Below are 17,134 nucleotides of genomic sequence, written 5' to 3'. Positions count from 1 at the left end.
CCGGAAGGGAAGAAGGAAGGGGAACACGGCTATGTTCCAGTTCTCCCAGCTCCTTCTTCTCTTAATGCCTCCCTATATTAGCTGCATGATTTTGAGCAAGTCACTACCCATCTCATCTAGGCCTTGGGTTCCTCCTCCTGTGAGAAAAGGTGTTTGGCTAGATAATCTGTAGGAATCTTTCCAGCTCTAAAAGCAGATTACAATTGAAAGGTAGAGGAAGTACATGAGATGGAGATATAAGCTTTTAACTTCAAATCCTCTCATTCCAAGAGACTTGATAAGAATGGTGGGTTGGGATGAAGTGGAACTATTTCTTAGACTCACCAACTACAAAAAGCGCCACGACTCTACAATGAGGTTTTAGGATGCATAAGAAGTTTCCAGAAATAGGAAAGGCATGGGTGATAGTGGCAGACTCAGGAAATACAGGAGAATCTGAGTCTTGGCAGAAACTTTTCAAAAATTTGTACTGGGTTACACAATTTTTTAAAATACCGATAATGATTTCCCCGAGCCCAATTAGTATAATGAACAATCAATATCAATTATTTATTCCTTGCCTCACAGCCTCAATGTTGTACAGAGATCCCTACTGTGGGGACCAATTTTTAAGCTAAGCGGCTCGCCACAATATTGGGGCAAGGAAGGAAACTGGCAGCCTCCCTCAAAACAGAACAAGATTTATTTTAACAAGAATGAACTTAAAAAAAAAAAAAACCACAAACAGGATCAGTAGGATCAAGGGAAAGGAAGTATAATGGGGAAAGGGAAATTAAAATACCTGAAAAATACCACTGCCCAGGAATCAGCTGAAAATACGCAGCATAACACCTGTTGCTTTTCAGCTTCCACCTAGAATGCCCAATTCTCCTCCCCCAAACCTAGGAACACCCCACACAGTCCCAGCCAATGGGATGGCTGCTGACAGTCACATGATTGCCCTCACTAGGCTTCCAATCATTATAATTTTGCCAGGCCCATGTAGGCGTCGGCAAGTGGTGGTGACATGAGGTGCCAGAGCCCTGGCAATGGCTACAACCAGTGGGTGGAGCACTGTGTGGTTTGCGGAGCCCCAGGCCAGTGCTCGCTGAGGCATAAAAACCTCAAATAACAATTAATTCTTTACACTACTGGTGACAGGGAGAAACTTGGGCCTTCTAAAGTGGCTCCACCTAAACCTGATAGCTCATAAACTCAGCTGACACCAAAGACTGATGGAAGCAAGAGGCCACCTTCCTGAAGATTCACCACATCCCATGCCCACTGCCACAAATCCCAAAGAGAACAAGAAGCATCTCAGTTGACCAGATTCCCTATTTCTTGTCAGCTAGCTGTATTAAGGGACAGGGGAAGACTAGCCTGTTCCAAAAGTCTAGCCTTGTAAGCCAGACTTAAAACTTCTTCTGTTTTAAAGTCCAGTAAATAGGACTTATTTAAATTCTATAAACATCAATTAAATACCTACTATATGCAGGGCATTAGAAGAAAAAGTGCTTTCGTGTTTATTTCTCTCTCTCTCTCTATACACACACACACACACACTCTCACACACACACATATATATCTCAGACAATATTTGGAAAGGGTAAAGAATAAGGGTGGGGACAGTGCAATTATATAATAACCATGAATCTTTGGCAAACATACCAGCAATTCTGGATGTGATATATGAAATATCCAAATCTCCTTTAGCATAACTGAAATTGAAACAGAAAAGGTTAACTAGTTACTTCATGACATTTTATGTTTATATTAATATACAGCTTAAACATATTTTCTCATATTGAGGGTCCTAAGAGTAAATCATGTCTTGTATATATTGATATTCTAATTTGTTTTTAAAAGTCAAGAGTCAGGGGCAGCTAGGTGGCGCAGTGGATAAAGCACCAGCCCTGGATTCAGGAGTACCTGAGTTCAAATCCAGCCTCAGACACTTGACACTTACTAGCTGTGTGACCCTGGGCAAGTCACTTAACCCCCATTGCCCCGCAAAAAAACAAAAAAAAAAAGAGAGGAAAAAAAAAGTCGAGTCAGCATAGGAGTGACTATATTAATTTCACCAATAGACTAATACTGTGGAACCATGAGTGAGTGATAAGAGAGAAACCTAAGAAAGAGCCAGGAAAATGTCTAATTCTCCCCCAGGTAAATAAGGACGGTTTAGTCACATGAATGATAGTGAAGGGTTTTGATATGCTAGAGTGGTACAATGGAGGTTGTCTGTCAGAGAGTGAGTAACCAAGAAGACAACACAGAGGCAAGACTACCATGGCAGATTGATAGATAAAGTCTAACAAATGCTGGCAAGCAGAAAAGGCTGATGACAGAGCTGAATGGAATTGGAGGGAAAGAGGGTAGAAAGTAAAAAGATAAAGGAGAGACAATAGCAAATGGCTTAAGGATAGTACAAAGAGAGAATGAGAACTAGAGTTAGAGTAGGACTAATTCACTTAAGTCTTGAGCTCTGAACATTCCTATCACTACTACTTTTCCAACTTTTCTGGGTCTGACTTAACCAGAACAAGTTAGAACTTGGATGTATCCTTTTCAGGCTGGAGCCAGTAGCTAGCTACCACTAGTGCAAACCAAAGCATTCATTCCAATCTAAAAGATGAAAGGAACAGAATCTCAATGAAAAAAATGAGGGCTATTTTTACTACATGGTGAAGTTGTGTCTCCAAATAAACTGAGACTAGCTAAAAGTTTCCAATGATCCCTATTTCATGTTTTTTAAATTGGCCTATCACTGAATCCCAAGGTTAGGAGGCACCTCAGAAATCATTTTGTCCATGACACACCTAAACAAGAATCCCCACTACAAGACACCAGACAAGTACTGCCCTAAGTCCTTCAGTGAGGGGAAACCCTTTATTCCCAAGGCAGTCCATTTCACTCTGGGATAGCTTGAATTACTAAAAAGCTTTTTGGGGAAAAAAAAAAAAAGCTTTCTAACATATTGCCTAAATTTGGAAATTCCATCGATTATTCCTAAATTCTGCCATCAAGGGTCAAGCAAAACAAATATAACCCCTCTCCCATACAAAAGCCTTTAAATACATATGTATCTCTGTCATGCCCCTTCCTCCAGGTTTTCTCTTCTCCAGGCTAAACAACCCCACTTCCTTTAGCTGAATCCAAATATGGTATAATGTTGGGGCCTTCTGCATCCTGGCCATTCCATCTCATTCAATCCGACAACATGTTCCAAACAAGCATGATCTTTTTGGATCCTGATTCTGTTATATAGTGTGTTAACTACCCCATCCAGCACTGTCTCCTCTACAAATGTGATAAGCAGACTATGGACATCTTTATCCAAGTCACTGGAAAAAAAAGCTTAAACCAAACAGGCAAAGAACAAATGCCTGAAACATTTCATTTAAGATCTCCTTGAAGGCTGACACAGAACAACTATTTTGTGAGGCTGGCCACTAAACCAGCTCTGAACTCTCCTAACCATACCACCATCCACCTCATATCCCTCTGTTTTGTCCACAAGAATAGCCTTGGAGACTTTGTCAAATGCTTTGATAAAATCTGGGTAAAATATTTCTATAGCATTCCTCCCCCAATCAACCTAAGAATACTGTCAAAAAAAGACATGTGAAAGAACTGATGGTATTTAAATACAGATTGAAGCATAATGTTTTTTAGCTCCTTTTTCTACAGTTTTTTTATCCTGTTTTCTTTCACAACCTGACTAATGTGGAAATCTTTTGCACAACTACACATGTATAACTTATATTGAATTGCTTGAGGTCTTATGGGGGGGAAGGGAGGGAGGTAGAGAATTTGGAACATAGAGTTTTAAAAACTGATGTTAAAATTTGTTTTTATGTGTAATTTGGAGGAAAAAATAAAATTCTAAATTTAAAAAAAAAAAAAAGGAAATGGGGTTAGGTTCTGACCCCAGAGTACAGAAATTTGAATGGGCTTTTGCAGCTGGTCGGGCTGTCTCAAAGCTGTGACATCTAGCAAAGAACAACATTCATATTCAAAGAATATTCATATTCTCTCTCAGTCTCTCTCTCTCTCCCCCGCTTCCTCCCCTCCCATAAGCACAGGAAACTAAAAGTCATGGGACATTCCAAACATGTCATATAATTCCTTCCTTTGAAGATGGTCAAGTTTGTCTGACTCTGAATCAACCTGGATTCTGTGATTAAAGCTACCTCCCAGGTAAGTTAATGAGAAGCTAAAAATCTGACCAGCTGCTTCCCAAGCTCCAGAGTGCTGAATGGCTATGGTAGAGGGGTGAGAGCAAGGTTTGTGATGCTCCAAATGAGGCTGACAATTTGAGATAAACGCCCAGCAGACCAGGTATATGAATAACTGAATAAAGCTGACTAGATCACTTAGTATATATGCAGAAAAACATATGAAGAACACATTCTGACATTTATGAGCATTCTCAGATGGGTGCAGCAGGTAGAATGCTGGACCTGTTGTCAGGAAGAAGATGACAAATCTTACTAAGACACTTACAATGTGACCCTAGGCAAGTCACTTAGCCTCTCTCTCAGCTTCAGTTTCCTCACCTCTAAAATGGGAATAATAGCATCTTTCTCATAAGGTTGCAGTGAAGATCAAATGAGATAACATATATAAAGCACTCTGTAGTCCTTAAAGCCTATGTAAACGGAAGCTACAGTTAACATTACCTGTCTACTCCCAACACACAAAACCCAGCATGCCTAGGGGGAGAAGAACAAGAGACTACAGTTTTGGAAGGCTTTTTCTTGTGCTCTAATAGTCTGACATTCATACACATGAATTACTGCCTGTATGCCTAAGGTTAGAACCTTTTACGTATAGGAGAAGAAGCAAAATATGGACCCGGGGTGAAAGAGAAGAGAGAGAGAGAAAGAGAAGTATGGTGAGAGGAAAAATAGGAAACAAAATGATCATGAGGTGAAACAAGAGGGGGAAGTACATAGTCCACAGTACAAACAAAAAGTATTCTTGACAATGTTGAACCCTGACCCTGTGTCTGAACCCTGCCCACGAAACTCCTCTGAGATGACAAAAAATAACCATATCACAAGTGAGATTATTCTGTCCCCATTCCAAGGTATTTCCAGGTTTCACACTTCTACATATTCTCAATAAGGATTTGATTCAAATGGCAACAATCAGAATAAATCCATTCATATATCTTATGACAGAATCATACTTGGTAAAGTTGTTCATGATCACAGGGCATGAGTAATTTGTAGTGCAGAATAATGCAATGAGAATGTGTATGTGTGCACACGCACCCAAAATAATCATGAGCTAAATACATTTGGTTCAATTGGTTAGCATACTGTTAAATGAAGCATAGACATCACTGATTTAATCCTCACAAACCAATTAGCTTCAGTGAAAAACCAAGTTATCCATCAACAATTGGCTATACCACAAATACCTGCTGATGGTCACAAAGGGAACAGAATGAGATTATGACTTTTTTTTTAAATTTGTATTGAACTTGACACAAACCATCACCACTTGGGAATAATACCCTGCTCCAAGAAGAGATATACTGAAAGTGATTGGCTCCAGCCAATCACATCTACACCAGATGGAGGTTGATGTGTTTGCAATTTAAACGGTAAAACTGTGCCTTAAGTAATTAGCCCCTTTCCATAATTAACTTTTCTTCACTCAAAACAGAGATTTTAGCCAATAAGTTTTATAAGTGAATAAGGAAAACTATTTTGTCATTTATCTTTAGATGAGGGCAACGCTGTCAATTCTTGGTTTCTTTCATGAAGCTGATTAGATGCAAGGGTGTTAAATAGGAGGTAGGAAAAAAAAATTAGCAAAGTCTTTTAGAGAAAACTCTCATCCAATACCCAGAAACATGCTGGGCAAGCGTTAATGACACTTCCAAAGAGACTGATTACAAAACAATGGCATGCTGGCAGATCTTTGCAATTAAACAATAAGTCATTTAAGAATTTTTTTAAAAAATTATATTTCTATCACCCATGGCTAAGCTTAGGAAAATAAAAGAAAAAATTTTATACAGAACACTGATTTGCATAAAGCACACACATCAGTAACAACAGCATGCATATTTTTACCTGGGGCTGTAAACAGGAGAGGTACAAAACGATTAAAAAAAAAAATGCACAAAAGAAAAAAGCAATGAAAATGAGGCAAAAAAATTCTGAAGGATGATGGTGACAACATGGGACATGGCAAATGTAAAATTACAGTCTTATTTTTTTTAAACAACCACTCTATGGGATGACACAAGGCCATATAGCCAATTCCATTTCTCCTCTACCCTAACACAGGGCTTCTTAAACTTTTTTGACCCCTTTTTTCACCTGAGAAATTTTTCCACAATCTCAGATATATAGATATCTAAAATAGGTTGCTGCCAAAACTTTCACAACCACCCCCCATTCAGTCATGTGACCTCATATGGGGTCACAACCCAGAGTTTAAGAAATTCTTCCCTAACACACATCTTCACATGTATCCTGAGATGAATTACAAAGGAGTAACAAATCACTGCTGTTATTCATTTACACCAAACCCCTCCCAAAAAAGCTACCAGAACCCATTCTGGAAAGGAGCAAGCACAGGTGGTTGGACAAAGGAAGCTGCAGCATGTCTACAAATGATGCCTTCACATGAGGGGCCACAGCAGAGATCGCTGTGCTCCAACAGGGCAAATAAGTCACTTCCATTACCCTTCAGTTCTCTGGGCCACATAAGGCAGTGTCACCTCCAAAACATGAGTACCAATAAGGGAAACCCCAGGCACCACACCACTTCATGCAGCAATCAAGTCAACTCTACTACCCCTGCTCATAGTGCTTCAAAAGAGCTTCTTTTTAAACTTTTTAGATATATAAGAACCAAAACTCCATTACTTTTCAAATAATCAATTATTTACAGAGAAGATGAGTCATGGGAACTACACTATAAACTTGACTCCAGAAATATTAATCAATAATTTTACAAAGCATAATAAAAATGGAGAATGACTAATGCAAATAAATGATATGGAATATTAAAAGAAATGCAATTTTCTTTCTTTCCAGTACCCACTTTATCAGATAAGCATAATTTGTAATGATCACACTATTTGTATTACCATGTGTTTAGATACAATTTGTTCTCAAGATTTCTAATTTCTTAAAAAAAAAAACAGGGGCAGCTAGATGGCGCAGTGGATAGAGCACCGGCCCTGGATTCAGGAGTACCTGAGTTCAAATCTGGCCTCAGACACTTAACACTTACTAGCTGTGTGACCCTGGGCAAGTCACTTAACCCCAATTGCCTCACTAAAAATATAATAAAATAAAAAAATAAATAAAATATAAAAAAAAAACCCATTCCTCTCTATAATCCTGCTACCAATATTAATTTGCCTAGCACAGGGTTTTTTCATAAAAAAAATAATAATAAGTTTCATAGATAAAGACTGACTTACATTGTCTTATTTTATAACTGTGTACCCACACATTTTTATATGTAAGAGGGCATAAATATGCCTGCTCATTGGATAGTTAGCAAAAACTAGCTCTAGTGCATCACATGCAGTAGGTAAAAGCGAGCTATTCAAATACATTAGAGAACTGTCAATGAAAAGAAGCTGGCTTCTCTCAAACTATGACTCTTTGATTCCTGATCCAAAAGGCAGGGCATCTGCATCTGGCTAGAACCTAGTACAAATATTTTCAGAAAGAAGCCTAAAGCAAGATATAGCTGCAAAAAAAGTTTTCATCCAGAATTTTGATCAAACCAAAAAAAAATTTTTTTTTGGTGAATGGAAAAACCAAAACTATTCCTGTGTCTTAGATGTGACATATGTGACATAAAAGTGAATAGATTCTGGGGCAGCTAGGTGGCGCAGTGGATAGAGCACTGGCCCTGGATTCAAGAGAACCTGAGTTCAGGTCTGGCCTCAGACACTTGACACTTACTGGCTGTGTGACCCTGGGCGAGTCACTTAACCCCAATTGCCTCACCCAAAAATAAATTAAATTAAATAAAATTAAATAAATAAAGGGAATAGATTCTGTTCCTTTCTTTCAATGAGTATGTTTTGACACTTTTGAAAAATGATCCCTGAAATTATAATTGCATATAATTGTACATGCCCCCAAAGTAGGAACATTTTTATAAATAAAGGGCATAGAACAACTGTAATGAACAACAAAATGACTCACAGACTTCTATGCTCAGTAATTATTTTTAAGGTAGTATTTGGAAAAAAAAACTAATACTAAGGAATACTAATGTATGCAAATTAAATGGAAAGCAAAAAGTGCTTACAGAAGCCAATTGTGCTTTCCTGCCTTTTTATGTAATAACTAGTGAGTTTCCTGACAATGAAATAAATGTTGCTTTGTTATTTTCATGTTAACAACAAGCATTTTCATGTGCCAAAGTAGCTCTACTTTTCTCTCATTCTAGTTGCAGTCACATTTCACTAGAAGGTAACAGTCTGAACTCTAAGAGGTGAAATACTTCTAAAGCTTTTTTCTGTAAACTGCAAATAAAGCTTTTCTTCATTAACATCAACCTAACAAAACTTCTAACAAGCAGAAAAATGTGTAAAACATTATGGGGCCAATTAGCCTCCATTTTTATTCCCAAAGTCACCTCAAAACTCGAGCACAGGACCAACCAAGAGACCAAAAAGAAGGCCAACAGAGCTGGAGCTACACTGGGGAGATGGCTAGTAACAGGCTCCCCGAAGTTCTTGGTCCACTTAAGTTGTGCACTCACAGATCAGGCTGGGTAGTCCCCTTCCTTGATTCTGTTTCCAAAAGAAGTGTCAGGGAGTGAAAGTGAAATAAAAAGTCTTAGGTTTGAATCCTGACTCTAACACTTAGGAACTGGGGACACCTGGCCAATCTCTCAGCCACTCTAAGCCTAACTTTCAACATCTGCAAAATGTGAATAATCACAGGGATATAATCTGTACCACAGGGTCACTGCAGGAAAAGCTGCAAAAGTAAAAGTATACCATTAAAGAATACCATTAAACCTGACTTAGTATTATTACCATCTAGGCGGTGGCCGAACCAATAGTAATTTCCAGTTCTGCTGTTTTCACGACAACCCTGGAAGGTTGCGATTTGAGTACTATTAACCTCATTTGACAAATGAAGAGATTGAGGCACTAAGAGTTTGTGTCATTTGCTCCAGATCACAAAGCTTCTGAGTGTTGGGGGCAGAACTCAGAATCAGGTCTTCAGACTCCTGCGCCTCCATTTTCTCCACTATATGAGGCTGCCTTTACAGAGTCCCTGTGCTATGTTGCTGCTGCTCTAGCCACTGGGTATGACTATTCCCTAGTGCATAAATTCAAGAGGAGAAAGGAAAAAAAAAGTTTTAAAAAGTGAAGAAACAAGGAAGGCAGGGCAAGGCATAAAATTCTTAGCTCATGTGAAGCATTTATAAAATCTCCAGATTTTGGATCTTCACAATCAACCCTTAGCTTTCACTTGTTCCATTTCCCAGTTACCCGCCACTGCTATCATATATCCTCCTTCTCCCAACACACATGCAGACATTTGCCCCTATAATTGCCACAGACTAAGAACTAGCTTACAATGCTGATTCTATGTCAGAGAATTGGGATGAAGAAATAATGACATGATGCTAGTATATATTCTCAAATAATCTATGAAAACCAGACATTGTGCTAAATAAAGTTAAAGAACTTTTTTTTTTTTGGGGGGGGGAATTACATCTTTATTTTCACTAACCACTAACTGAAATTTTAGCATTTCCTTCAATTATTATTATTTTTAAAGCTTGATTCTAAGAAAGGGTCCATCCATAGATTTCACCAGGCCGCCAAAGGAGTCCATGACACAAAAGACAATCCCTGCCCTAAACAGTCAGACTAAAATTCCAAATATGCTACAAAATGATATAAAAACATAAACAAAAAGTCAGTACTTGAAAGTTACCTTCATTAATCATCACCTTATTTTTTCCTTCTTTAGCTTGGCTACCTTAATTTCAGGGGTGTTACTAGGATACTTACTTAGCAACAGACTGGATAACTTTGGATGAAGTATCTTTGATGTTAGTAAAAAGTCGTTCTGTTCCTCCTCTAAGTATGTCAAAGAAACCGCTATAGGTCTGATCACACTCTGCAACTGTCATGCCTAAAAGTAAAGAAGATAACACAGCATATAATTATTAGAGGCACAATTCTATCCTAAATGACAAGTATGTCTCATTCTTCACACACACACACACACACACACACACACACACACACACACACACACACACAAAATCTGTCATGATACTTTTTAAAAGAAGGATGCTCGGGGTAGCTAGCGACAGGACCATTCAGGTCTCTCCCTAAACATGAAAGGGAGTGGACCAATGGCCACCAGAGCATCTGACTCAGTCTACATGATCCAAGAATTACTCCACCAGATATGTTCAATTCTATCCGAACCTTTGCCTTTGCTCCTTTAAGACTTCTAGAGGGGCAGCTAGGTGGTGCAGTGGATAGAGCAGCAGCCCTGGATTCAGGAGAACCTGAGTTCAAATCCGGCCTCAGACACTTACTAGCTGTGTGACCCTGGGCAAATCACTTAACCCCAACTGCCTCACCCACCTCCCCCAAAAAAAAGACTTCTAGAGATTCTTGAGGGCCTTCATTTCAATCTGCTGTCTTAAGGATAGGGACCAGTGTCTTACAGAACCATTGTTACCTATTTCTCCATTTTTTGTTTCCAGAAAAATTTAAAAATAAATGACTACATTTAAGTGTTTGCAACAAGATTCAAATTCAAGTAGTCAAGCCTCACTTGACAAGGCAAGAAAGTGGAAAAATGGTTGTCAGTAGTTAATGTTTTCTAATTTCTTCTCAGTTCATAAGGAAATTAAATGAGCAACAAATATTCCTAAAATCTGAATTTTACCAGGTAGATATGGAGGTAGTAGCAGTTGGCTTTAATGCCATTTTATCAACCCACTGAGTTAATGTATTGGTATAGACTGCTACAGTTAGGCAACTCTAACTGTGAGTATTCCTTCCCCTGATGCTAGTTCATCTGCTTAAACACAGTTCAAGATGACTTTATGTAAGGAAATGCCTTTTAACATAACTCAGCTGCCTAAGAATCTTCATATATAAAAATCAGAGTCTCAAAATTGGAAAAAACTTCATGGTCTCATCAATTCATATGATATGTAGAAAAATAACCCCACTACAGCACACTTGACAAGTAAGACCTCAGGTTAGAGGGAAACCTATGTCTCCTCAGTGCTCCATTTCAGTTGGTTTAGCTTTAATAGTGAGGAAAGTTTTCATTATAATCAAGCCTTACATCAATGGTACTGTGGCTTAAAAGGTATGACATAAATTCATATACTTGTATACAACCCCTCAAAGATTCTGGATGTCAGAAGCTTATTTAACATACTTACTTCAAACATTTTTTCCCCCACAGCTTTTTTTTCTTTTTAGAGACAATGCCTTTGTTTTATAAATTGTTTTACATAATCAAGACCATCAATTTTGTCATTTATTTCTTCAAACTGTTTTTGCTGACAAAAAATATCCTTTAATCTCCTTAACAGAGACAAATGGGTTTTTTTTTCCCTTTTTCTTGTGCTTTTTAATGATTTTTTAAAAATAGATTTCTGTTCCAGTTGGAACTTATTGTGGTCATGAAGACGGTGCAAAATGTGAAACTAAACTCATTTTTGGCCACTCAGACATCAAGTTTTCCTAACGGACTTTTACAAGTGATTCTAGCTCCCAGTGTTTTTTGAGTGTACATTTATCGAAAACTAACCTTCTGTATTTATTGGGTTCTACTACTAGATTCTCTATTCTGTTCCAGAATTATCTTGTAACAGTTGTTATTTTAAAATAATTATTGCTTTATATAAGATTTTGAGATGTGGGTGCTAGTCAATCCTTCTTTGTTCACATTCTATTTTGTGACTTTTGATAATTGTGTCCCTTTTTCCATATTAATCCCTCATAATTTTATATTATTCTAAGATATAACCTGTTAGTTGGTACTTGAGCAGTTCTGCATTAAATCTGTAAATCAGCTTGGCAAATACTGTCACTTAAAATATTTGTTTGATATAACCACGGACAAGAGAAATCCTTCCATTTCTTTAGCTCTTTGATTTCTCATGAATTATTTTGAAATGTCTTTGTGTAGGTCTCTGTTCAAAAAGTTGATATGTTTAGACATAAGAGGTGATACCATAGGTAAATTAGGAGAGAAAGGAGTAGTCTACCTATCAGATCTTTGGAAAGGAAAACAGTTTTTGACCAAACAAGAGATAGAGTATATTATAAAATGCAAAGTGGATGATTTTGATTACATTAAATTAAAAAATTTTTGTACAAACAGAAGCAATGCATCCAAAATTAGAAGGGAGGCAGAAAGCTGGGAAACAATTTTTGAGGCCAGTACTTCTGATAAAGGCCTCATCTCTAAAATATATAGGGAACTAAATCGAATTTATAAGAACCCAAGTCATTCCCCAATTGAGAAATGGCCAAAGGATATGAACAGGCAGTTTTCTGATGAAGAAACCAAAGCTATCTATTCCCATATGAAAAAATGCTCTAAATCTCTAATGATTAGAGAGATGCAAATTAAAACAACTCTGAGGTACCACCTGACACCTATCAGATTGGCTAAAATGACAAAAAAGGAAAATAATAAATGTTGGAGAAGGTGTGGGAAAATTGGAACACTAATCCATTGTTGGTGGAGCTGTGAACTGATCCAACCATTCTGGAGAGCAATTTGGAATTATGCCCAAAGGGTGATAAAGCTGTGCATGCCCTTTGACCCAGCGATACCACTTTTGGGTCTTTTTCCCAAAGAGATCATGGAGGGAGGAGAGGGACCCACATGTACAAAAATATTTATAGCTGCTCTTTACGTGGTGGCAAAGAATTGGAAGTTGAGAGGGTGCCCATCAATTGGGGAATGGCTGGACAAGTTGTGGTATATGAATACAGTGGAATACTATTGTGCTATAAGAAACAATGAGCAGGAGGAGTTCAGAGAAACCTGGAGGGTCTTGCATGGGCTGATGATGAGTGAGATGAGCAGAACTAGAAGAACTTTGTACACAGTAACATCAACATTGAGTGTTGATCTACTGTGATGTACTATATTCTTCTCACCAATGCAATGGCACAGAAGAGTTCCGGGGAACTCGTGATGGAAGAGGATCTCCAAATCCAGGGAAAAAAAAAAAAAAAAGAACTGCGGAGTATAGATGCTAAATGAACCATACTATTTCTTTTGTTTTTGATGCTATTGTTTTTTTTCTATTTTGAGGTTTTCCATCATTGCTCTGATTTTTTTTCTCTTATAACATGACTAATGCAGAAGTAGGATTAATGTTATCATGTGTATGTGTGTGTGTGTGTGTGTGTGTGTGTATATATATATATATATATATAAAACCTATATCAGATTACCTGCTGTCTAGGGGAGGGAGGGAGAAAAATCTGAAATTGTAAAGCTTGTATAAACAAAGGTTGAGAACTATCTTTACATGTAATGGAAAAAAAATAAAATACTTTATTAATTAAAAAGAAAGTTGATATGTATCACTGGTATTATAAAGGGTACTTCTCTTTCAATCAGTTTCTCTAGTTTCTTGATGATGGTAAATTAAAAAACAGATTTCTGTAGATTTGTCTTATATTGTAGTTTTCACTACCTCCATTCAAAAATTTTTTGTGATGGTTGGGTTTTCTAAGTATACAAATCCTGACATTGCAAAATGTTAAATTCTGCATTGCCAGTGTTTATTTCCTTTACGGTTTATTCATGCCTTATTGTTATTACTAAGACATCCCTTGTTTCACACTTGTTTTTAAAGTGACTACTTTTAAGTTTTTCTCTACTGCATATAAATATTAGCTTCTGGTTTCAAATATATCCTTTTATTTTTGAAGGGCAAAGAGGGTTAAGTGACTTGCCCAGGGTCACACAGCTAGTAAGTGTCAAGTGTCTGAGGCCAGATTTGAACTCAGGTCCTCCTGAATCCAGGGCCGGTGCTTTAATCACTGAGCCACCTAGCTGCCCCCTCAAATATATCCTTTTAATCACACTTTCGAAAGATACTTCTATTACTGGGTTTTTTAAAAAAACATAAATGAGTACTGTATTTTATCAAAGGCTTTCTCTACATCTAATTGAGAGGGGAAAAAAAACCATATTTGGACTCTTCTCAGAGTCCTGGAGACAGAGAGTGAGTTTAGTTTAAAACTCCCTGACCTTGTTGCTCAGACTTCCCAGTAGGGGGCTGCCCACAATACAAAGCCAGGAGAAGCCAGGGGCTCTAGGACTTGAACCCAAGCAGGGCTTAGAACAGGACCTGCTCTTTATAGGAACCGAGTAAAGCTGGAAGTTCAACCTTAAGGCACTCAAGATGATTCCCACATGACCCAGGAGTTCAAACCACTTAATTTTCATTTCTTGAAAAGTTATATATGTTCACACAGCATTGTTCTAAGCGGACAGTCTTGCCCAGAATGGGTTATGGCCTGGTATCATAGTTCGTACAATCTGACTGGTCAACTGGTACCACCTGACTGGTTTCTAGCACTGTGATTGGCCCACTTGGTACAATCTGATTGGTTTTACTGTCATTACTGTATGTAAATAGGAACTGTAATATAAATATAGGGACTGTAAAATACTGTAATGTGATTGGTCAGGAGGGACCCCTTGGTGGGTAGACCTTACTTCAGTTCACTCTCCCCCACATTCAAAAAAGTGCCCACCTTCCCAAAGATGAAATAAAGAAGCCTGGGGCAGCTAGATGGCGCAGTGGTAAAGCACTGGCCCTGGAGTCAGGAGGACCTGAGTTCAAATTCGGTCTCAGACACTTAACACTAGCTGTGTGACCCTGGGCAAGTCACTTAACCTCAAATGCCTCGCTTTAAAAAAAAAAAAAAAAGAAGCCTTCAAACACACTGTTGCCTGCTTAGATTCTTTGAGCTGCTAGCAACACTTGAGCTAAGCAAAACTAATTTGAGCTGTTAGCTGCATTTTTAACATAATAATATGTTTTCTTTTGCTATTAAGTTGTAAAGAGCATTTAATAAACTCTTAGCACTTAGCACAGTGCCAAAGACACAAATACAAATAAATCAGCCAATCAATTAATACAATTGATTAGTAGCCAATGTACAAGATGGGGGCAGCCAGGTGGCTCAGTGGATAAAGCATTGGCCCTGAATTCCGGAAGACCTGAGTTCAAATCCAGCCTCACACACTTGACACAATACTAGCTGTGTGACCTTTGGGCAAGTCACTTAGCCCCCATTGCCCCCCCCCCCATTTTATCTTTGTGAGCAGGAAATTAACAGACTAGCTCATCTATATGAAAAAGATTTTGGAGCTTTAGCGGACAGCAAATGCAATACAAATCAATAGCAGCCCCAAAAGTTTAATTCTAAAGACGACATTTTAAGTTTTAAACTGAAGCTTGACCATGAGGGCACTCAGGATGCTGAAAGGGCTACAGTGGGTAAAAGGAATAACTGAAGTAACTGATGCTATCTAATCTGAAGAAGAGACAATCTAAGGGGAATGGTAGTCATCTTCCAGTTAAGTGAAGGGCTGTCATGTGAAATGGGGATTAGTTTGCTCTGTGGCCCCAAAGAAGAAAACTAAGAGAATTTAATGGAAATTGCAAAGAGCAGATACAGGCTTGCTGTGAAGAAGAAAAGCAAAATATCAATTTTATACTGCCATACAAAGTGGTAAATGTCCCATCAATATATTTTCAAGCTAAGACTAGATCACTACTTATCAAATATGTTAGAAAGGTTTTGTTTTTTTTTAATTCTGTTATTAAAGGGCAAAAGATTTGGATGTATAAGTGCCCGTATGTTTGTTTTAAAAAAAATTAGTGGCATTACTGTCTATTCAAACCTGTAGTCTTTTCCTGTTCTTAAGGAATAGATATAGCTTTAGGCAAGTAGAAAGAAAGAGCATATAATGAAGCTAAGGAAGAGAATTGCAGCAAAGTTTCCTTACAGGCCAGGCTACCCACCTGCATTCCATATTACTATTCAGGTGAAGATTAAAATGTATTTCAGTCCTTCACCAAAATTCTGTAGTTGGTAGTAAAATATCCACTTAGAGCATACTACCCTTTAAGTCACTGAACTTCCAATTTATTATTTTGTACTCGAGGCATCTTACATTTCATATAAAGTGTCTTTCTGCAGCATTTACAAACAAATCTAAATAATAACAATAAATAATTCTCCTAGTTAGCTAGACCAACTGCTGCAAATCAAGTCACACAGAAATACTTATGTGGCAATTATCATGTATGACACATGTATGGATCAAATGCTACAGTAGTCAAAACAAACACATTTTTCTTAGAGAAAAGAAGCTGAGGAAGATAAATATGTGTGAGTCATGCTGAGAGGTTAGATAACTATAAGATCACTGTAGTGTGGAGCAAAGGCAGTTAATTAACAATAAATGGGGGGCAGCTAGGGGGCACACTCAATAAAGCACTGACCCTGGATTCAAGAAGACCTGAGTTCAAATCCGGCCTCAGACACTTGACACTTACTAGCTGTGTGACCCTGGGCAAGTCACTTAACCCTCACTGTGTGGGGAGGGGGGAGGAGATACCACACAAACAATAAATGCCCAAATTTGGTCACTAATGTTTTGCTTCCTTCCTTGCCCCTCCCTATCCAGCCCCCAATACAGGTTATCAACAGCCTATCACCTAGCAATGAATATTCATGGTAATGGCTTATATTAATAGTACAAGTTGCTGGACAATTTGCATTATCTTGCATGAAATGCTGGACAATATAAGATTAAGTGTCTAGGTCAGTTAACCAGTTAACATTTGTTAAGCACCTACTGTATACTGGTCATTGCATAAAGCAATGGGGATACAAAGAAAGGCAAGACAGTCCCTGTTCTCAGGGGCTCAGAGTCTAATGGGAAGATAACTTGCCAACAACTATGTACAGTCAAGCTATTTACACAGAATAGTAATAAACAGGCAAAAAACTGGAATTAAAGGAGAAGCAGGAAAAGCTTCCTACTGAAAAAGGGATTTTAGCTAGGACTTGAAGGAAGTCAAGGAAACCAGGAAGCAGAGATGAGAACAGAAAGCATTC

General features: G+C 38.0%; 1 protein-coding gene across 5 annotated transcripts in view; it reads right to left on the bottom strand.

Moving 5' to 3' along the window:
- The window catches only part of GAK (cyclin G associated kinase), a 124,868-nt gene that overhangs the window by 45,706 nt on the left and 62,028 nt on the right, over positions 1 to 17,134 (bottom strand). For all 5 annotated transcript variants that reach the window (XM_043969681.1, XM_043969684.1, XM_043969683.1 and 2 more), the window contains 2 exons: positions 10,004 to 10,127; positions 1,648 to 1,697 (listed from right to left, as the gene is read on the bottom strand). In XM_043969681.1, the coding sequence (XP_043825616.1) occupies positions 1,648 to 1,697; positions 10,004 to 10,127 (174 nt within the window). The remainder of the gene's footprint in view (positions 1 to 1,647; positions 1,698 to 10,003; positions 10,128 to 17,134) is intronic.

This window comes from Dromiciops gliroides, chromosome 6 (assembly GCF_019393635.1).
Source record: "Dromiciops gliroides isolate mDroGli1 chromosome 6, mDroGli1.pri, whole genome shotgun sequence".
In the NCBI taxonomy this organism is placed as follows: domain Eukaryota; kingdom Metazoa; phylum Chordata; class Mammalia; order Microbiotheria; family Microbiotheriidae; genus Dromiciops; species Dromiciops gliroides.
The sequence above is the reverse complement of the archived record's forward strand: the minus strand, read 5'-3'. Positions and strand labels throughout refer to the sequence as shown.